This window comes from Prinia subflava, chromosome 1, assembly GCF_021018805.1.
Source record: "Prinia subflava isolate CZ2003 ecotype Zambia chromosome 1, Cam_Psub_1.2, whole genome shotgun sequence".
In the NCBI taxonomy this organism is placed as follows: Eukaryota; Metazoa; Chordata; class Aves; order Passeriformes; family Cisticolidae; genus Prinia; species Prinia subflava.
Window position 1 is genome coordinate 20,972,284 of NC_086247.1, and position 21,988 is coordinate 20,994,271.

The window sequence follows — 21,988 nt, forward strand, 5'->3', positions numbered from 1 at the left end:
GAAAAAAACCAACCATCAAACCAGAGAAAGGACAATTAGCTGTAGTCTCTGTGCCACCAAAATCTACCATTGACTTTGGGATACTTCCTTGGGTCCTAATTTAAGGTTTGATGGCCAAAATATTTCTGCAGGCTGCCTTGCTGCACAAGAGCCTAAGCCCATGGTAGAAACTAGGTAGAGGTGGGCTAAAAGTGAGAGTTATATCAAGTTTTGGAAAAGGTTTACAAACGTGTGGCCACCTGGTACACTGCCAGCTCACTGGGGGTGTGGAAGGGGGCACTGTCCTGCTAGGAAGGATAATGTCCCTCTTATTTATGTGCTTCTGCAGTCTACTGATGGGACCAGGAGTACTGTGAGGAGCACAGGGAGGCTGGCACTGTGGTGGACATCATCTGAGGTTGTCCTTGTTCTGGAGGATGCCATTCATCAGGTGTTCCTGGAACAAAGAAGCTGTTCAGAAAGGCAGCAGGCAAACCAGGAGATGCTGCATTGCTGCTAATGGGGCTGGTTCTTTAAAGCTAGTGTAGAATTGGAAGGGTACCACAAGCCTGAGGTGCCTTGCCAAGAGAGCTGCATTGTTGTGCTGGCTTCTTTCCAAAGCAGAGCTTAATCTTTGGCTTTCCTTCTCAATTTGTTAATTCTCCTTTTTTCCTACCTTCGTTTTCCATTTTTAAACCTTGTGGATCAGCATACTGTGCACTACAGAACACCCAGTTCTACAGCAGCATGCAAAAGGAGGCTTACCATCACATGCCTTAAAATATTTATTTCTGCAGTATATATGTATTGTGACTTGGTATCATCTCATGCCAGTGCAGTGCTACGAACCTACTGAATCTGTGATACAAGTATGTGACTTAAGATCTCACACTTTTTTTGTATTTGCCACAACAGCAATACTGTTCAAGCCCATGAGGTGCCCAGACCTCAGCTCTGGAGAAGCAGCACCCAGCAGTCGGGGTCAGCGGAGGGACAGGAGTTAATGCTGTGTCAGGGAGGCGTGAACTGGATGTATGAAAGCTGGAGCTGTGGCTGTGAAAAATGCCTTTCCAGGGAAAAGAACGGTGTGCTAACGTGTGGGGGAGGGAGGAGGTGAAAGTCCAAAAGCAGAGAAAGGGTAAATGAGCAAAACACTACCTTGTGAAGCCCCCAGGTTCATTAGGTACTGCTGCATGATGTTTTCTATCAACCAGCACTAAACTATCAGGATTACAGCCTAGCTGGAGTTCTGCCTGCATCCATGTCATCCTGTCTCTAGTATTCAGTGATGCTGACTCTGATCTACCATTGCATCAGCCTTGACTATTCTTTCAAAGGCTATTGGGTTCAAAGCCAATCTCTGCTATTCTGTGTTTGTGTCAACATTGGTCTGCATCCACAAAATCTAGTGAGAAGATCACTGTCACTTGCAGGCCCAGGGCATCTCCTTCCCTTTCCTTCACTTCTTTAGACATGACAAGGGGTCATGGTGGGGCACCAAACAAAACCCCTCAAGAAGCAGGCACGCTGTACCAGCATGTTCCTCCCTGTAAGAAATGGCCAAGGGCAGCCCTTGGCCACAAGCCAACATTTAGTCAGTTGAGATGATGTTTGATGTGACACTGGATCAATAATGAACATGGGAGCAAACGAACAGGAAAAATACACCACAGTAAGTGCAGCAGGGAATGGCAGTGGGAGGACCTGGCAGATGCACAGGGGCTGATTCAGAAGGGAGATGCAGCCCCACCCATGCTGTTGTGAGCAAACCTGCCTTGCACCTCACGACAACTGCTTTCAAAATGGGTTTAATGACACATGTCAAAATGCCACCTAGTTCCCAGCAAGAAGCTGTGGTGGAGACACAAGTCACACCAGCTCAAACTGACCTGCAACAAAATCCAAGTGTCAACAAGTTGCTGTTGAGTAGAACAGGTATTTTGACCTAATGGCAGAAATTGCACCTCTCTGTAGGCACAGAAAATGATGGGGGGCCAGAATCCAAGGGGATGAGAAATAAGCATGAGAATAACAATCATGACTGTTTTAAAAAAACCCCAACAAACTAAGAAACAATTCTGCCTCACACCACTGCTCCTTCCCATTTCCTCTGCTGCTTCCCTCCTCAGTAGACCATCATTTTGGGGTTTATTTGATGACACTGTTCACTACATTCAAGCTTGTGCTTAAATCCAAGTCTTGTAGTCTTGTTTCTCATCAATTGCCTCATTGTAGAAGATAACATCTCTTTTAAAAAAATTTTGGACTATAATTAGGGGCTACATAAGAGCTAAAATGCCATATTCTTATGGAGCTGTGTTTTCTATGCATATGATGCTTCTACAGATTTCAGTGAATTGTAATTTTGTTAGGCTTGGTGTGGGGTAATAAATGCCCTGCATTTCATCTACCCTTAACTACTGAGAGACAGTCTTGTTTTTCACTCTATTTTAATGCAGAGTACTTGGTAATATCTTTGGGGTTTGGGAGATGTTTTTAAGTTAGAAAACAATTAAACAAGAAGCACACAGAAAAGTGCTGCAGTGTATTTCTAATAATTTGAAGATGCAACATTTCAGTCTAAAGTTTGCATTTATTTTACATTTTAACTTCTATTTATACTTTTGTTCATACATCCTGGCTTGTTTCACCTCACGTGGGAGCAACACAAAGGAGAGGAAGTCCACAAGCCAGACAAACTGCAATTACCACAGGTTCATTTCGTCAGAGCTGTGCAAGGCATCCAGGGCACAGGCCCGCCTTGCCTCTAACAGCTCTCCACACCTACCCCGTATCTCTTTGAGAACCTGCATGTGTGCATGGAAATATCCCCTTTGGTGTGACAAATAAGTTTCACGCAGTGAATCAATTTTGAAAAATTATCTACAGTGAATGAGAAGTTTTCCTTATTATCTTAGTAGAAATCTCAGCTATGGGCACTTACTCTTCTTTCACTGTGGTGGTTTTAATTTCTAACAGTCTCCTTGCAATAATCTCAATTGCAAAGCCATGATTTGGACAATAAAGGGGCCAATGCTGTAGACCAGAATCTACAGCACAAAGGCATAGAAGACAGAGCAGACAGTGAAACAGCCACAGTCCCCCATCTGCAAGATCTATCCCTTGTTCTCCTAAAAGCAGAAAAAGCTTCCAAGACCATCCAGAGCTCAGCATGTGCTTGGGCAATCCACTTCATTTGAAATTCTTGTCCAGCCAGAGGTATAGCAATGCCATAGTATGGGAACACGACCCTTGAAAAACGCTCTCCAGTTCCATGTATGAGGCCAGCAATGCTTAAAAATAGTATCAGCCAGGACAGAAGCTACTTTTTCACTCGTCAATCTGCCCCCTGATGAAAGCAAAACTTCATTCTGAAAGCCACCTGCTTGCAAGCACAGGACACAAAATGCCCCCCTCCCCACACTACTCCACAAGCACAGGCACATGTGCACTTTGAGTGGTCTTTTTTTAGTTGCCTATTTCCATAAAGTTCAGAAGTTAGTGACAAGATCATTTTTATGCAGCGTGGATTGCACCATCCTGGTATCGGCATTCTCAGTGCTATCAGTTTAATGTGGAAGACACAGTTGCAGGCAGGAATGTTAGGAAGATTTTTCTTTTAAGGAGAATGTTAGGAAATTCATTCATCACAGGCTTATGTTTGACTGTCTTAGATGTTGCGATGTCTGGACAAACTTCCAGTGACTTAAGTGTCAGAAATCTACTGTACAGCTGCCTCATAACTGCTATTATGCTCTAGGCAAGACTCATGATAATAGCCTAAAACCTTCATTGTATCTCTTTAGGGATTTTTGTAGTTGTTGCATTTTCCTCTCATGGATCAGAACATGGCAATCATTCAGCCTAAGCTATGCAAAACATCGAGCTAGCACCTCATGGCTCCTCTGGTAGGTATATTATGTTTGCTCTTTTGCCCTAGACACAGAACTGTTCAAGATGCCAGGATTTGAAGCTACAATTACCAATGAGTGGCAGAATGTCATCTCTAAACAGAGATGCTGCCTGTGTATCGCCTTTTCCTAACAGGTGCATAATCTGAGCAGGCACAAACATTTGGCCTTCCTTTGGCTGTATCCTACGAAGAGGTCCATGGAAAACTGAGCTCCTTTATGCTTCTTTACAGGGCCTGCCTACATCTGTATTCCTGCAAGTCAGTAACCTTCAAATCACATGAGCAGCGGATACAGCCTGTAAACTTCCCCTACGATCCTTGCAAAACGTGCCCAAACCAGATCTAGTGCACTTCAAACTTGAATATAATTCTGCTTCTCATCGCAGGCAGTTTCCTTCTACTTTCCTTAACCCTTCAAGCCTACACAAGGGCCTTCTGTGAGAACCGCAGCCAGAACAGAATCGCCTTCCCTCCGCCATCCCTGCCTGGCCTCCTCTGCGGCGCCTTCCCGAGGCCCCTCCCGAGCCCTTTCTCGGCTCCCACAGAGCAGGAGCAGCGCTATTTTTAGGCCGCGCCCGTACGCTAAGCACAGAGGAATGTGGCTGGGAGCGGGCCCGGCGGCGCCCCGAGAGCAGCGCTACCGCATCCCGCGGGCGCTGCGGCACCGCGGCCCGGGGCCCCACCGGGCCTGCGCTCCCGGCAGCCGGGCGGGCAAGGATCCTGGCTGATCCCGGTGCGCCCCGGGCCCGGACCCCGCCCAACGCGGGATTCCGGCGCGCCCGTGCCAGCAGCCAGCGCAGCGGGGCCCCGCGGGTCCCAAAGCCGGGCTTGGCAGCCTCAGCCACCCGGTCCGGCTGTTCGCGGCGCAGCCCCGCAGGGCCCTCCGCCGCCGGGACGCGAACCCGCGGCCCCGCAAGCGCCGCGACCTGCGGGCTCTGCACCCGGCGGGTGCCGCTGCCCCCCCGCCGGCGTTATGTAACGGCCGCGCGCCGCCATTGGCCGGCGCCGCCCGCGGCGCGCGGGCGCGGGGGCGGGCCCGGCGCGTGCGCAGTGGCGGTCGCGGTCCCTCCTCCTCCTCCTCGTTCTCCTCCCGAGCGGCGGCGGCGGGGCCGCGCGGAGCCTCCACAGCGCTCGGCAGGGCCCCCAGCCCGGATCCCGCACGGGTGAGCAGCGCCGGGGCAGCGGAGCGCAAGGGAGCGGGTGGGGCGGGGGAAGAGGAGTAGTACTGGCCCGGGGGAAGGGGGAGGCCCGGCCGGGCCCGGCAGCGGGGCGCGCTCCGCTAGCGGGCCGCCGCTCCTGGGCTGCGGCCTCCGTCCGTCCGTCCGTCCGTCCGTCTTTCCGTGGTCACTTCCATCCCGCGGGGCGCATGGTGGGGCTGCGGCCGCCCCTGGCCCGGCGGGCCCGCCCGAGAGCCGCAGCCACCGCCGGTCCGTGCGCGCCGCAGGCCGGGCCCGGGCCGGGGCGTCCCTCGCGGAGCGGCTGCCCGAGCCCTTCGCTCCGGGCCGGGGAGGCCGCGGTGCCTCCAGCTGCTGTGTGCCTCTGGAAGGGACAGCGGAACCAGCTGTCCGGGTCCTGTTTTAGGGCTTGAAACTCCGCTCGGATTCTCGTTACTTACAAGGAAATGACCCCGTGTGAGGCATGGCTGTGCTGCGGGTTTCAGTGCCCATGCTGCTGTTGCTGTTATGACTTGGCAGCAGAAAATCTTGTTACGGTTTGGCAGCAGATTTTTTCCATGTGTTTTGTTTCCTACGTGCTCGCGTGTTCTTTATTTGGAGATAGCAGACTGGTCTGCTAGACCCTGTAAGGGTGTGCCTGATAGGGAAAACAACAACAAATTTACCTGCGTTGTGCAATTGAAATTACTGATTTCGCCTTGTTGATGAACTCATCATTCTTTTAAACGAACTTTGGGGTTATTTTTTTTTGTCACTTTCTTAGAAGAATAACGGTCTAAGCATTAATTTTCTCTGTTTCAGAAACACTGTGTTTCAGCTGTATTAATGTAACTTGCATTATTTAAATTCTCGGATTTTTGGTCTCAGGCATTGTGTGGTGGTTGATATTCTTGAGCAAATGTTTGTAGTCGTGTTTTCTTGTCTGTGACTTAACTAAAACCAGCAGTTGCTAAGTACATAAAAGCTCAGTGTGGTTGGCTGTTGTGGTGTAGTACTTATCAAGGCACTAAAATACAAAGTAACATGCAAACGCTTTGTGAAAAGAATTATCTTGTTACATCTGAGTATTTTCAGTCAGGAACCCTCTCACTTCTGGACGATTGCTGTAATGCTGGTAAAACAGATGTGAAATTAAACTACTGTTCCTCGTGTATGCAGAGCTATTTGCAACATTTCTTTTTTGTTTGTTTGTTTGTTGTTTGTTTTTAATTTTAAGTGGGAATCCAGTATTCTGACTGAGCCATGCTGTATATAAACAGTGTGAGGCCCTGGCGTTCTGGAGTAGTTGTAGCATCCAGTGAAACATAGACTGGCACTTCTTGTCTTACTAACATTGACTGTTGTGTCTTACGGAAAACCTTGAACACCACATGTATTTCTATCTGCTTCTTAATGGAATTTGTGTTGTGTTCAATTTTATTAGCTGTATGGACTTCTAAATTCTCTTTTAGAGAAAATGATGGGGGAAGAGGAGGGAACACTGAAGATAAAGTGTAATGCTTCTGCAGAGGATTGCATGGTGGTGTTTGATGCCATGAAAGAACCGGGCTGTGGCCTGAGAGGTGTCTCTCAATCCTCAAGAGCTGTTCTGGGTCTCAGGGCCATAATTTTGCTCACACATTAGGCACACGTCCAAAAATTCTCACAATACCAGTGAATTTTCACGTGTTGTTGATGTTTCATAGAAAATTTCCATAGTGGTTTTTAAGGGCTTTTCATACATATTTACGAGAGGTCGGTCACTGTTTGGCTGGGCTTTTCTCTCACACTGGGAGGCCTTCTGTCCTGAGGGAGAGATTAGGTGACATGAGGGGCCTGGTGTGGCCATGCAGCGTGTCTGTCCCACAAGTACCAAACGTGGGCCAAGTGCCCAGGTTACCAGAGGGGCAGTGACCAAGCAGCTGTCCTGGGAACACCAGACTTCTCTGGCTGTCCTGAGAACAGCGGACTCGCTGGCTGTGCTGTGCTTGGGCAGTGTTGTGCTTCTGAGAGAGCAGCACAGCTGAACCGTGCGTGGGCCGTAGGGACTGGGAGAGAGACAATAGCACAAATTGGGCTGCTGGGTTATGTAACCACGTGCTGAATCCTGTTCTGTTGGTGTGCCCAAATCCTGTCTGGTGTCTGCTCTGGGCGTGGGGTGCAGACTGAATTGGCTGCCCTGGTGGGCTGCGTGCAGGTGGAGTCACTGCTGTGAAATGTGATGTCTTGATGCTCCCTGAATTGTGATACTTTTGTCTCATTTTGTCATCCGGTGGACCTTGTAATGGCATATGGCAATAGCATTTACTTCCTTTGTGCTCCTGTGTTAGATGGAGTATTGGCTTCTGATGGGGGCAGTCTTTTTTCTTTTCAAGAAATCACATGCACATAAATGTGGTTGAAAACAAAAATACAATAGCCACATGTAAAAATCACCTTCAATAAAAAGGACTGACTTATTGTTCTTGATGTTCCCTACTTCAAAGCTGCTCACAAGCACCTACAACAAAAGACAATAGTATACCTTGGGTAATACTTTGGTTTGCCTTTCTTGAAACTTGTTTCAAGTTCCAGAGATTAAGGCTGAGTTTTAAGCTTTAATTAAAAAATAAACACCAACAACAAAACCCCGAGTTTTTCAGTACCTTTTGAAAAAGAGAGTAAGTTTCTATTAACTGTAAAGGGAACTTTTAATTATTCTGACTATTGAAAACACTTTTCAAAAGTAGAGCTTGACTCTTAGTAGAGGAAGACGCCTTAGAATGGCCTGATAATTCTGGTGATTATTTTAAGAATGGTACTGAACCCAGAGGCTTTGCATAGCGAAGAGCTTGAACAGATGTCTGTTGTGTTTGAGGTACGGGAGTTGTAGGCCTTGTGGACAGAGCGCATGACGGCACTGTGCTCATGGTTATGGCTCCTCAGTCAGATAGCAGCAGTAGTTTCTCATGTTTGTAGACTAAATGTCTTCTTTTTGTTTGTAGATATGGCTCGTGGACAGCAGAAGATTCAGTCGCAGCAGAAAAATGCCAAAAAGCAAGCTGAGCAAAAAAAGAAACAAGGACATGATCAGAAGGCTGCAGCCAAGGCTGCCTTGATATATACCTGCACTGTCTGTAGGGTAAGAGGAACTGAAGTCAAAATAGTCTTATAGGGAGAGTCTGTCTTCCTGCCTAGAACAGGATTTTTAGAAGATTTTATAATGGAAACTGAAATACTTAAGCAGTTGTCTAGCTTGTTGTTATAAGAAGTGTTTGCATCGGTCATGGGACTTGCTTACAGATTACTCAGCTGTACTGGTAATTGAGATAGAAAAGCTCAAGGGTCATGTTCAGGTCTGGTTTGGGTAGCTACTCTGCCTTTTATATTACAGTGGTCTGCATGTGCAGTTAGTATGAGATAGAATGTGTAAAAAGTGTGCAGTCAATTCTTGTTTAGTCTCCATGTGGAAAGATACTTTCTTTGTAATGGAATTGGCCTGTCTTGGAATTAGTGGTTATGGTTGCTGTAGAAAGGAGAAGCAGTGGTGCCAAAAGCTTTAATGTAAGTTTGATAACACAGTAACTTTTGCTAGAACCACTTACTTGACAAGAAAACAGAAATTTGAGGAGTAATCAGACTGTGCTTTTCTTCAGGCTGGTTTTCCTAAACGCCTCTTTTGGAGCTGAAGGATAAACTGGCCATTTTCACTTCAATGGTCAGTCTCAGAATAGATCTGCCACTTCAAATGTCTTCAATAAGATTCCAAATTGAGGGTTGCTTCATTAAGTACTTGTAACCAGCTCCTCTTGTTGTGAAATCAGGCTGTAGTATCAATCACTTTGGGCAGTTGATGCCTGCAACTGTGTCGTAGCAAAGGTCTGAGACAGCTTGTGCCAAGTAGAGACTCATGCCATATAACTGGGCCTATTGGTAAACTAAAGAAATAGCTTTCATAAAGATTTGATTCTGAAAAGGATAATTGTTTATCTTTAAGGTGTTGAAAAAGAGAATGGTGAGGAGGCACGATGTGCAGGGAGATACCTAGCCAGAATAACACTATTGATAGACATCTCAAAGCAAGTGTGATAGTGCTTAAAAGAGTGCTTAAGAGCACCTCTGAAAATAGGCAGTTGAATACTCCCTCTTACCCTGCAGCTAAATTAGTGGTGTTTCTGTCACTAGAGTAGTGTCATCAAGGAGGTAGTTGGCTTCTAGGGAAAGAAAATAAAGGTTTTGTAGTATTATTTAACTCTTGCATTGTGCATAAAGTCTAATGTCTCTCTTTAATCAGACTCAAATGCCGGATCCCAAGACCTTCAAACAGCACTTTGAAAGCAAGCATCCTAAGACTCCACTTCCTCCAGAATTGGCCGATGTTCAGGCATAAAGGTCTACAGGTCATTACCTTAATTTTTAATTGATTGTCTGAGAAAGGTGTATTATAAGTTGGCTTTTTTACCACCAACAACTGGGACTTAAAACTTGCTTCAGTTCTTTTAATATTAAAACTACTGTAGGTTAAAGTTATACCTCTGAACTGTTAAAAGTAGAAGAAAGAAACAAGCTAGTTCTTACATGGGTGAAATGGCTGTGGCATTTTGCTGTGCCTGGAGGTTGTTTTAAAAGGGATAAATGTTATTTCAAATGGTCATTCTTAGTGTTGTAGGAATACCTCATTATTTAGGCCTGGCTTTGAACAAAATGCATAAGTACAGTCTGTCTGTAACTACAAAACATGTAATGTAAACAGTCATTTAGTATATTTCCTACAATTGAGTCTTTTTGTTCCTGAAGCTATGCAAGTGAATGCAGAAAAATCTGAGTTTCTGTGTTAACTGTAGAAGAGATTTCCCAGTAGCCAGTTGTTAGGCTGTGACTGAAAGTGGTTATAATAAAAGGTTGAAATAAGGTAAAAAAGCAGTAGTAGGGTATTTCATTCATGCAGAGGTAAACAGCATTGTGTAATGGTTCAGCTTAACCGAGTTGTTCTTGTTTTTTATAGGTGAAGTCATGACACCTATTGACTCTTCTACTGTCAGACCTTACATAACAAACCTGCAGCTGCTTTTCTAAAACTGTTGATCAGCAAAAATGAAGGGGCTACAGAAACATTCATATTTTTATGCTGTTCCCTCTTGGGCTTCATGCAAAGACAATTCTGTGTAAATGTACAGTTGTGCCCTATTTGGAAATCCTAAAAAATCAGTCCATACTTGTTATAAAAAATTTTTTACAATTGTAATTATATTGATGTTCATATTGTGTAAAATAACTCACTAAATAAAGTAGTACTTTGATTTTACAATATCACAGATTAACTCCTTGTAGAAATTCTGTTTCACCTTTCTGCATTATCTGCCTTATAAAATAATAAAAAAGACAAAAGTGGAATTTTCCCCATCCTGCCAAAACGTGAGCAGTATCATTCCACTGCAAGTAATGTACATTACAGTAAATTAATCTTAAAGTGGAGAGGGAAGCTGCTCAGATGTACTGTCCAGTGTGCTGCCTGCTTGAGCCCAGCCACTAGTGGTCAAGCTGATGGCTCAAGGTGCAACACACACACTGAGAGCTGCATGAGAATCATGAGACTTCCTCCTACATTTTTGTCCTATGTACTGGAGTCTGAAGTACTGCAAGCCATTTGGAATGGGATTCCTTTACTGTAAGGCATCATGTTCCCTGAAGTCATGCACTGGAGGAACTCTGGCTGTGCTTGTTATCCTTTCTATTTAGGTAGATGGCTGAGGAAGCTTGAGAGGTGGCAGGATTGAAATGCTGGCTTGAAAAGTGCTTGCCAAATACTAGGTTAAAGCAACTCTGCTCTTAGTTGAAAACTGGATTTGAAAATATTTTTAATGTTTTAAAACATTGTTCCCCCTCAAATATGTCTGGTGGTTTTTCTCTTGAAGGAATATGTAAAGTAGCCAGCCATTAACCTTCCTTCACAAGCTTAAAATAAGCTTGGAAAAGAACCAAAGTAACTAAAATAATATGGCTACTTAAAGAAATCGGATGTGATTAAAGTTGCAATGACAAGAAAAAGCTCGATAATAACTTTGGCCAAGACCATTTGAGCAGATAAACATAATTACCCTAAAGTGTTCTAGGCTGTGTTTTAATTCCAGATGTACAGCACAAAAGTAGTGGAGAAACATCTGAACTGTGCTGGAAGGTCTACTCTACAAAATCCCATCTTGGGCATTTTGGAGGGGGCTTAAGAGCTTTAGTTTTGACCCTGCAGTAAGAAGCAGTACTAGAATTGCTGTGATGTGCAGAGTTTACAACAGATGTAAAAATTCTGGCAGTCCAAGTAACCCTTGCTATGCAGCAGGACTATAAATCTAACCTTCAAATGGCTTCCTAAAATCTAGGACCATAGTCTCAAAGACTCATTCACTTAAAAGAATGCACTTGGTATTTTATTATATAAAGTCAAAACCTTTGTCTTTGTCCACTCATTTGCTCTTTATTGAACTACTTCTGTGAGACTAGCTTCCTGTCCTCTTTGCTGTGACAGTATCTCTGTAAATACTTACTTTGGCATAAAGTTTCTCTGTATTATAGTCACTCTGGGATAACCTGTATACCACTTAACTTTTATAGATAATGTTATTCTCCTCAGCGTAATCCACTACTTCATTTGTACACCTGACATCAGAATGTAACAATTCATTTATTTTTCTTTAATGTTACCAATACATACATCCTGATAAACTGGCTCCACAAGGCAAGAAACCTTTGTGCTGTATGGGGGAGAGGTACTTCAATGTTCTAATGCTGTAGTTTGTCTAAAAATACGCTGAGTAGAAATGGAAAAGATGTTTCTTGCGCTGATTGGTATTTGATACTCTGGTTTTACGCTGGAAAATGTTTGGGGATGTATCCCTAAAACTTGGGCCTGAGGTGAAGTAAATGTTCTATTCCTTCAATTCAGATTGTGTAGCATTAAATAAAAGACTTGTTTCATAAACGATCTCTGTTAATGAGCACTGTAGAGCTGGAAAGCTGCATTACCAGTGGCATGGTTACCTTCAGTTAGAATTGTATTTTCAAAACTCTTATGATGCTCAAGTTGAAAATACCCTATGAACTGATGGGGTTTACGTGTCAGAGGGCAAGGATGATCCTCAGTTCATTAAGATCCCCAGCTATAATAACTGCCATCTTGATTATAGAAGTAAATGAGAGCTGTGAATTATCATAAAGGCTGTACTAAATATGGCAGTAGTCCTCAATCAGAATACTTGCAATACTCATTGTACCTAAAAGATCAGAGGGAGGACTAGTTCTCCATCATCTCTTCCTGATCTGAAAGACAGCACACCCTAGTACCTGGTTAAAGACACAGTTGTGCATTGTAATGTGTCTGATTAAAGATAATTAATAACATAAAATGTCCTATTTCCTGCCTGCTTTTAAAATCAAGTATTACTGCACCTAGAAAATTAATTTCCTGGCAGCTGTGGACAATTATGTAACTTGAAGCTGTCTAGCTGTGTAAGAAAGAAAAATAGACATGGGAAGTTTCCTGTATTCCCTTGAGGAAGATTCGTTTCTGTGCGGGGTCAGCATTCAGATGAGGGCTCCTGCTCTGTCAGTATGGATATCAGCTGTCATGGATACTTGGGGAGCAACTTTAAGAGGGCTTTTGGATCTTCAGAGGCCTTCATCTTCTGGGAATCTCTTTAAGCAGCATCTGAAATTGCATTTTAAATGATGCTTAAAATATTCTGGAAAAAGTTTCACCTTAGTAAAAAGTTAGCAGGTGTGGTTATGATGAGGCCATCATCATGGGGACTACTGGGTAATCAAGAACAGTTTTGCAGTCTTTGTTACTCAGGCTTATTTCTGTGTGTCTGCTTTACCTATCTAAGGACTTATAGTTTCTTGCTGTTAAAAAACTCTGTGAAAAATCCAAGCCAGAAGTTGAAGGCAGTTGCTGTGTAGCCTTAGAGAAATAGTTCTTGCAGCCCTGGAGGCCATCCCTTTTGGTTATTTGCTGAAAACACATCAGCTCAAGTAAGTAAAGGTAATGACCACGGGCTGTTTGCAAACCACATAGTAATGAAGGAATTTGTGGAATTTCTGTAAACTGTACTGATTTATTTTCCCATCTCGATAAGAAGAGCTGATGGGTGGAATGTCTTTTATCATCAGGTACTGATAGGCTTTCCCATTTTCACAGAAACAAGTTGGGAATTACTGGGCTTTACTTGAAGCATGATCTTCCAGGGCCTGACGAGTAAATTTGATTAGTCCTGTAGGATCCACAAGCGAACTCAAAGTCAGTTTTTGTTTCTGTCTACCCAGCCACCTTCTGCTGTGTGTAATTTGGGTGCCTTTGATTTGCCTGTTCAGAAGCTTACAGGTTTTGGAATGGATTCTGAATTCAGCTCCAAATCTCACTTTGCACTGGTATTCAGCATGGGATTTTACAGACATTTTACATACTCTGCAGCATCATCAGCAATTTTGCTCTAGTCCAGATAGTGGGAGGGAATCAAGTGCTGTCTAGAAATTTTCTGTACATTTAAAAAATTATTTTGAAATCTTTTAGTGCATTGTCTATTGTGTGACAGATTTTGTATAGATAAGGCACAACAGAGGCTCACTGAAGGAGTTATCTTGGGAGCTTTCAAAGAAAAGTAGATTAGGTTTATGTATGTTTTATAATTCTCATATGTAGCATTTCACGCTGGGGTTCCTGGGAAAGGAGGAATCTATAGTTATCCCAACACAGTTATCTAACTGTTCAAGCTGTGTGTCAGCTTTTTCAGGAAATATGGCACAGTTTTCCTCTGAGAAATACTGTCCATTAAATATATAAAGCTAAGGTCCATGCAGCACTCTGATGGCATGGCAAATGCATTTTTGTGTTCCTTCTTTGTAGCTGTGACAGAAACAGTGTGCAAAGCCTAACTGAAAGCTGGAGCTCTTTCAGAGAGCTATGGATTAAGGGAAATCTCAGGAATTTATCTAGTCCATCTCCCTACTCCGAGCTTGGATAAAATCTGCCAAGATGAACTACCAAGTGTTCCTTTAACTGTTACAAGCTTCCAGTGAAAGGGATCCCACGATCCTTGTAAGCAAGTATCACTGCTGAACCGTGCCAGTGGACAGTTACCACAGCAAGAGTTTATCCCTGCCAGTTAAGTCAATTGCTTACTGTTATTGGCAGTAGATCTGATGAATAGTGCCTTTATTTGAACATGGCTACTGTGTTCTCCTAGTCTTCAAAGTAAACCCAGTTAATTGAATCACTCTTCATAGGTCACATTTTCTAAGTCTGGCAATTGTTGCTACTCTGGATCCTCTACAGTTTGTGCTCTTAAACCATATGGTCCAAAATACAACCTAGAGTGCTGGCTGAGGCTAGACAGAGTTGCTGGAACAACTAAGGTCTGGCACTTGCATACACAGCAATTATATTAGGCTTTCTGCAACAACATCACAGATTCATTTTGGTACACTAATAATTTCCACTTTGTGCCTCTGTATAGTGTCCACGTGCTGGCCTCACAGGGATCTCAGACCAAACTGTTTCCAGTTCATCCAAGTGTGGCATCACGGGGGATATTGCAGGTGTCCTGTTTTACTCTTTAGTCTGTATTGTTCACGAACACACTCATGGGATATGTTGCATACAAAACCTTGCAGGACCTCACTTGTGTATCTTGCTAGACTCCAGTAAGCCTCTGGGAATTGCTTCTTGAGAGCACTTTGTATTGCTGTGATACTCTGTGTGGTCACTATGGATTGGAGGCCCACACCTGTGAGGACTTTGCAGACTGACAGTGTCAGAGGCATTTACAACAACAGGGAGATTGGGGATCCTGTGTACCTGAGGCCACCAGGCCAGTTTTCACAAAGAAATGAAGGGTAGTGAGGTATGGCATAGTTTGTTCCTGAAAAATCTATGTTGTCTGGTTGTTCCTTGGTTACTTTTTCATATGCATTTACAAAGGGAGTTTTATAAAAATCATCCTAGCCCTTTTCCAGGTTTAAGTTGACTGACAAAAGTCCCTTTACTTTTAAATTCTTTGTGCTTGTCCCACTACTCTCTTGGGCTCTTTCCTGTGCTCTGTGAGTTCTCAGAGAGCAACACTCATGGTCCCTAGTGATAATGGCGGATTGCTGGAGCATCCTAGGATAAGAGTTACTAGCTGTTGCCAACTTGAATTCCATCAAAATCCTCTGACTATTTTAGCTTACTCTTTCACCTTCTTAACATGGTTTGTTAACTTTTGAGTGAAGTAAAAAATGCTGTTTATTACTTATTTGTAAATCTTATCTTTCATTTTCTTTCCTTCTTCATCAGCGAATGGACCTGTATTTAACTTTATCTTTCCTTAGATATTTGTAGTCTTTTAGAACCTCAGCTGTGTTTTTGGACTCTGCTAATGAAGGTGTTATTACTGTGTTGACTTTTGAGTCGTCTAAACCCCAGTCTTTTCTCTGCCTCTCAGGATCCACACTCTTATATTTGCAACCACTGTGGGGAACACTTTGAAATTTTTTTTTTGGAAGGTTTGCCCACTGTTGAGCTATCTGAAGCTTCTGAAGCTTTATATACTTTGTCCTGATACGTTCAAGACCCCAATGCAATAATGCAAGAACATTCTCATTAAAGTTTGAGCTCTGCTGAGTATTTTCTTACCTACAAGCTAGCAATGAGAAGGACCAGGCTGGCCTGATAAACCTGAATGTGCAATAGTTGTTAACGTTGGATATAAAACTCCAGAGCACTAATTAGACCAAATGCTTGAGTGACTTTTCATGAGACATTGTTCTGGCCATTTCTTCCTCTGGTTTCCAAGACTGTCCCTATACTTTAATCATTGCTGCCTATCTTTTCCATATGGATGCCAATGTAATTCAACCCCTCACAAGAGCACATCATGTCTGTCTCTTTATCCTTACCAACAGAAGAATAATATGCAAGCTGCCTCTGTGTCTTTTTCTGTGTTTTGCAAAATTGAAGTATGCCTGGACAACAAATCCATGTTAATTGCCCAGCATACTTGTAGACTGTCAGGACAGGCCTTAATTTTTAATTTCTTATTCCTATATGCCTTCAAATTTCAGTGGCCATTATCTACTGATAGTTTTTACTTTCTTTTGGTACACATTTTCTTTAGCTGTTGATAATCACTACCTATTTTTCTATAAAATGTTTGCTTTATTTATTTATTTCCTGTGAACATTTGTGGATCCTTTGAAGAGGGAAAACCAAGTATTTCCAACCAGAAGAATAATAAAAGAATAATGTCTTCTTTAAAAAACCCACAAAAAGTCTAAAATGTTTGATTGTGTCCTCATGGAATTATTCTCATGGCCATTACTTACTTTTGTTACAGTAATGCTTAATGCAGTTGTATTTTCTGTTGTTGGAGACACAACTCAGATTTTATATCACTGTGAGCTGTGTGCAGTAAGAGAACTGATCAGGTTGCCAATGAAGCTCCTTTTTCTTTCCACACAAACTGAGGGAAAAAGAGTTTTTATTTGTGACTTGTTTTCTCTTGCTGCATTTTTATTTAGAAAGTAAATTTACATTTGTTATGATTTTACAAAAAATTGCTTAACCCTCAGAGATTTTCTAAGGGACATCTGTTGCTGTTAGCTCTTATCAGATCAGTACTAGAAGAAAATATTCTTCATATTGAGGTCTAAGAAAGAGTGTTTAATAAAGACCGTGTTAAGTAAGGTTAAGAAATAGTAAACAGCTCCTTTTTGCTGCTGCAGTAAATCATTCAAAGAATTTGCTGTTATGCGTCTGAAAACAAGAGCTGGTACACAGCTGAAAGAATGTGACACTGCTCCATAATCACCAATAGTGAAGCAGGACAACTTCTCAGCTTCTGGGCTCACTTCTAAATGGACAAAGCCTGCCTGTATTTTTCTCAAACAATAATTGAATTCTACATCACTGAAGTCAGTAGGAACTTAATTTTGTCATGTGCTAAATGCTCATATGCATGTGCAGAAAGCTGCTAGCCTGAATACCTTTGGAAAATCTAAATCACATAAGTTACTAAAATCAGTGTAACTGATATCTGTATATCAGAAGACAATTTATGTGTGGCTGGTAGATGCAGTAGTCTGTCTAGAAAACATATACAGTGCTGTACCAAGACAGACTTCACAAATTCTGATTGATAAAGTCAAAAGATGTTTTTCGGCTATAGTCACCATCAGTCCTCAGAATTTCTCCTGTTCTTTTATCATAAACATTTTGATTGGAAACTGTGTGGGCAATATAACTCTGTGGACCTCAGAGAGATTAGTGCCCAATGGACAGAGATTTAGACACCACTCTCTTAGACACTTCTGAAATTAATTGCCTCTTGCTTGCTCTGTGACTCCAGCCATTTTTTCAGGACTCAGCTCTCTGTGTTGTGTCCCACTTCCCCACTTGTGGTGGGTGAATGAGTAGGAGCACAATAATCTAACAGTAAAATTGTCCAGTGCTAATACTGCCTTGACTGTGCTGGTTTTAGGCAATGGTGGCCAGACTTCACCTTTCACTCCCTGCAAAGGAGCAGAAGCAACCTGGCATCTGCAGAGGTGCTTGCTGAGGCTGCACTCCTGACCTGCCACCATCACAGCCTGAGGCTCGTGGAGCCACACAAGCAGTGTAACTGGTCATGCCTAAGTGGCCCTAGGCTCTTACTGTTAAAACCCTTGGCTAAGGACAGTCAAATTTGTAGAAAGGGAGGTATCTTAAAGGCAATCCTGTGGTCCCTAATTGTGAAAATGGCTGGGTAGAGCAAAGGCTTTCTGTCATGACTACTCCTGTAGTGCTGGACATAGAGAAGCATTTGAGAAATGTCCAAACTACATGACAAATTTTCTTTGATGCTTGCATTTTTTAGTCAGGGAGGAGAATTCACACTAAAGCATCTGGTACAAAATCCCTTTCCCACGTTTGGCAAGTGAAGTCAGCCTCTGGAAGAGTCTGGCAAACTGAGGTGCCTGTGTGGGGAAGCTTGTGTTAGGGAGCAGGGGGGCAGCAGGGAGTCTGCATTTCTGGAGGAGCTCAGCAAAGACAAACACCTTTCCTTGACAGCTGCCCTGCATGAGGAAAGAAGGAGAGGCAGTGGCAGGATCCCAATCAGACTGTAAGAAAGTTCACTCTGCATTTGCTTACATGAAAGGTTTGCTTTTCAGCACTTGAGGCTGGTTCAGGACTGATTGATTGCTAATGATGGTTAGGGTCCATTTAAAGGCAATAAACTAACAATGTCTTGATGAAAATGTGCTTTATATGGCACCCATGACAGATATTTTGCAAGAACTGACACGCCATCCCTCTAACTAATGTGGTAATGAATGTGCTAAGTGCTTGAGTGTTTGGGGATTTTTTCTCCTCCATCCTTCCTTGTTGTGGGTATGTCTGTTGCAGACCTCCTTGTGCTGCACTCATTCTTACCCAGGTATTCATCTCTTCAAGTACAATTGAACAGACTTGTTTATTATTGCAGTGTCTCAGGAAGAGAAAAACTGTATAGGAACTTAAACAAAACTGATGCTGAGACTCCATTATCAGCAGTGAAGTTTAGGAGCTGCTTTTGACCAGAATTTGATTCTCACAGATGACATGCTGTAGAACTGGCAGGGAGAGAAGTCCTTACATTTCCAGGAAGCTCTGTGGGAGAAAAGTAACAGGAAACCCCAATGAAAGCAATCTCCATTCAAGAGAAGACTAGAAGAGAAAAATGGGAACATTGAAAAGTTCCACCAAAAAACCAGTGTTGTCACCTCTGAACTTGACAGCCAAAAAGTGCTGCTTTCCAGAGTTTTCTTTGCAAGGGGCCCTGGCTCTCGGGCAGATATAAGCTCTACTAAGAGCTCCTTGCCATTGTTGCTCAAACTGATTATGAGAGAAAGTGTTGAAATGTTATTCCTCCTGAAGGTTAGTTGTCCAGTTTCTTAAAACAAGTAAAGCTGTTACTGTCCCCTTGGAGAGTGAATGGAAGCAGATTATAGTGAAAAAGATGGTGCAGAATTTAACTTTAAATCAAGATTCTTATTGAGACCAGTCTGTCTCAAGCCACTCTTCAGGAAAATCGGTATGCAGAGACATTAAACAAATAATCCCAGTGGTTGCCCTTGGGTCAGTTTCTTAGTTAAAGATTTCAGAGTGCAGGACACATAGCTTATTTTTTGAGGAAGGTATCTCTTATTTTTCTTAAGCTATAGTAAATATCACCTGTTTTAAAAGGTGGATCCCAATCTGTGGATTCATATTGTGTAGAAACAGTCCTTTTAATTTAGCAAGACCTATCCAAACCAACACTATTTATAAATACACTATTACTTTTTTGTCTTCTGACCACTGCCATTTTCTAGTTTCTCCATTCTTACAGCAGTCTTCTTTATCTCCATTTCCTGCCAGCTTTCTAGGAGGGATGAATTAAGTCTTTCCTGTCCAAAAACATGACTGAGCTACCACTTTTACTCCCAATAGCACATTGGTCTTCTTCTTTACTGTGGAATAAATCACAGCCACTCACTCTGACATTTCCAAATGAATGTCTAACCAAAAGCTCTATACCCCTGAAAGAAAACTCTTAACCTCTTGCCTACAACTCTTCTACCCCTTAATCTCTTTTGCATTGCCACAGCTATCATTTCCCTTCGGATTGCCCATGAGCCCTTGGTTTGGTTTGGGTCTCCATCTAGATCCCTCTGTACGAGTTCAAAGTCTTGCCAATTCTTCTGGCTTCCTTAGTCAGTACTTTTTTACAGGTCCTTGACATCGCCTCTGTGCACCAGCCCTCTCTCTAATGTCCAGCCTTTACATACACTGTTTGCCCTGCTCATTTCCACACTCTTGGAGAGTGTCAGTGCAAAAGAACTGCCCAAAAGATCATTGTCCTCATCTGTTGTTTCCTGTATTCTCTCCTTCCTCACTCTCAACCTCAACCTCACTTCCTTCCTTCAAAACCCTGCTTTGCCAGGAAGCATCCCAGAAGCTGGTAGCAGCTATCAGGCTATTCTTGTTATCCTTCCAGTCTCTCTCCTGTTTCCCAGCATCTTCCCAGCTCCTTGCAGCTTCCACCAGTGGGGTCTCAAATAGCACCCAGCGCTGTTGTCTCCAGCTCTGTGGCCAGACTTCCCAAATTCTCAGTGCTCACAGCCACAGCATCCTGTTTCTCAGGTCACATTGACAAGTCTTTCCTCTGCAGAACAGGTACAGAAGTTCTTGCAGCTGATAGATGCTGAGACAACACTTTCTGTGCCTCTCTGTAGTCCTCATTGGATAAAGTTCATGAGCAGCAGAGAGGCTCCCTTGCTCCTTCTTCACTGAGTTAACTGTTTACTCCACAAGGCCTTTGCTTTTCTGACTATATATTTTTTAGTTCTGATTTACTGCCTTGCCTTGGCCCTTAGCATAAAAATTAATCTATCTTTTTTAAGACCATATTTCCCTCTGCCATGCCACCTTTTCCTTTTCAGCTCTTCATCACATGTGACCTTATTTAGTGACAGGGAACTGTCAAGTCAGAGACATAAGGGCAAGATTTGGGACCAAATGGGGCAGAGAGCAGGGCTGCACATGCACAGCCAGCCCTACACAATGCCCTCTGTTCACTGCTGGCTGTGCAGTTGTCATTACAGCAGCAGACAGGTAGGATTTTACTGCCATATGAATGTGCAGCTGGTAGAGTTAACCCAGAGAGGAGGGTTTGGGAGCAGTGCAAACTTGCTCTCCCTACATTTAAAATCACTGGGAACATAAGCAACCCTTGTTCTGAAGTGAGCAGCGAGACAGCTCCTTAAAAACCTTGGGTGTGTTTCACACTATGTATTTAACATGAGTAGTTCCCAGGTCAAGGCTTACCACTCTGGTTTTACCCCCCAGTGAATCCTGAACTGACAACTCCTTGCAGATGGGCTTTGCTGAATTTCCAACATCTCCTGCCCAACCTGCTTACCTCTTCCTCCTTGTGCTTCATCATCTCATTTATTTTTCATTTAGTGTCCTTCTGTCTGGAGGCACCTGTCTTGTGTGAGAGGAAATGAATCCCCAGCCCACCTGCCCTCCTCCTCCTCAGCACAGTGCACAAGTGAGAGTGGGCACTATAAAATCCACGTGAGGGATCCCACCTACACAGCTCAAGTGCTGAATAAATCTTAGAAGCAGGACTTGCTGAATCCAGCCCTTATATTTTGGATGTCGGGGTAAGAACTGGTCTTTGTTTTGCAGCCATTACTTTTCCCTTTAGCATCCTCTCAGGATCATTAATATGCTTTAGTCCTCTCTGACTATGCAGTTTGCATGTGTGTTCTGCTGTATCCTGTATTTTCCAGAGCATCTTTACTTTCTGAGCACAAGCAGCCAGGTGTTGGATTTGCTCAGCTTAACTGTGGCTCTGCATAAATATCATTCATGTATGTCTTGATATGGGCCTGTCAATTGACAAAAACATGCTTTGGATGCTGATTCAGCTTCAGTTGTAGGATTAGCTCAAAACTTGTAATTGCCTTTGTAGGTGCCATCTCTTCCTGCACACACATTTTTCCTTAAAAAAAATCCCAGCTGTTTATAATGACAATTTATAAAGCTATATTTTCAGTCTTAATCTCTTGCCATTTCAGACAGATCTGCAGGAGTAATTCTTCAAGCATCTACTAGGGTATTCCCTACCACGGTGATTTAAATTAGCCAAACAATAACCCCTTCAGTAATTAAAACACCCAAAAAAATCAGAAAAAGCTTCCCATTTAAGTCTGTGTTAAACCAATTCATTGGAGTGACACAATTAAAATCTTGGAGCCAAATCCTGCTTGTCCTCTTCATGTAAGTGCTGCTTTTGAGAGCAAAGGGATGAGTGAGAACAGCATTTAGTCCATACATTAATAATGTATATCCTTTGACTGACAGGGAATGGGCTGGCAGAACAAATGAAAGCACCCTGGGGTAAGAGGAAGAAAGCCTCAGTTTGTTGCT

At 43.1% G+C, this 21,988-nt stretch overlaps 1 protein-coding gene across 1 annotated transcript; it reads left to right on the forward strand.

Annotated features, from left to right (window-relative positions):
* Positions 1-4,905: 4,905 nt before the first annotated feature.
* On the forward strand, positions 4,906-12,001 carry ZNF706 (zinc finger protein 706). Its single transcript, XM_063390022.1, has 4 exons — positions 4,906-5,055; positions 8,031-8,167; positions 9,320-9,425; positions 10,031-12,001. Exons 2-3 carry the CDS (start codon positions 8,033-8,035, stop codon positions 9,413-9,415), a joined length of 231 nt encoding a protein of 76 aa, XP_063246092.1. The 5' UTR covers positions 4,906-5,055; positions 8,031-8,032; the 3' UTR covers positions 9,416-9,425; positions 10,031-12,001.
* The last annotated feature ends 9,987 nt before the right edge of the window (positions 12,002-21,988 follow it).

What these genes read in the sequence shown, in the direction of transcription:
- ZNF706 (XM_063390022.1), top strand. Translation starts at nt 8,033, where the DNA reads ATGGCTCGTGGACAGCAGAAGATTCAGTCGCAGCAGAAAAATGCCAAA. An exon ending in ATACCTGCACTGTCTGTAGG is followed by an intron (nt 8,168 to 9,319) that starts GTAAGAGGAACT and finishes CTCTTTAATCAG; the next exon opens with ACTCAAATGCCGGATCCCAA.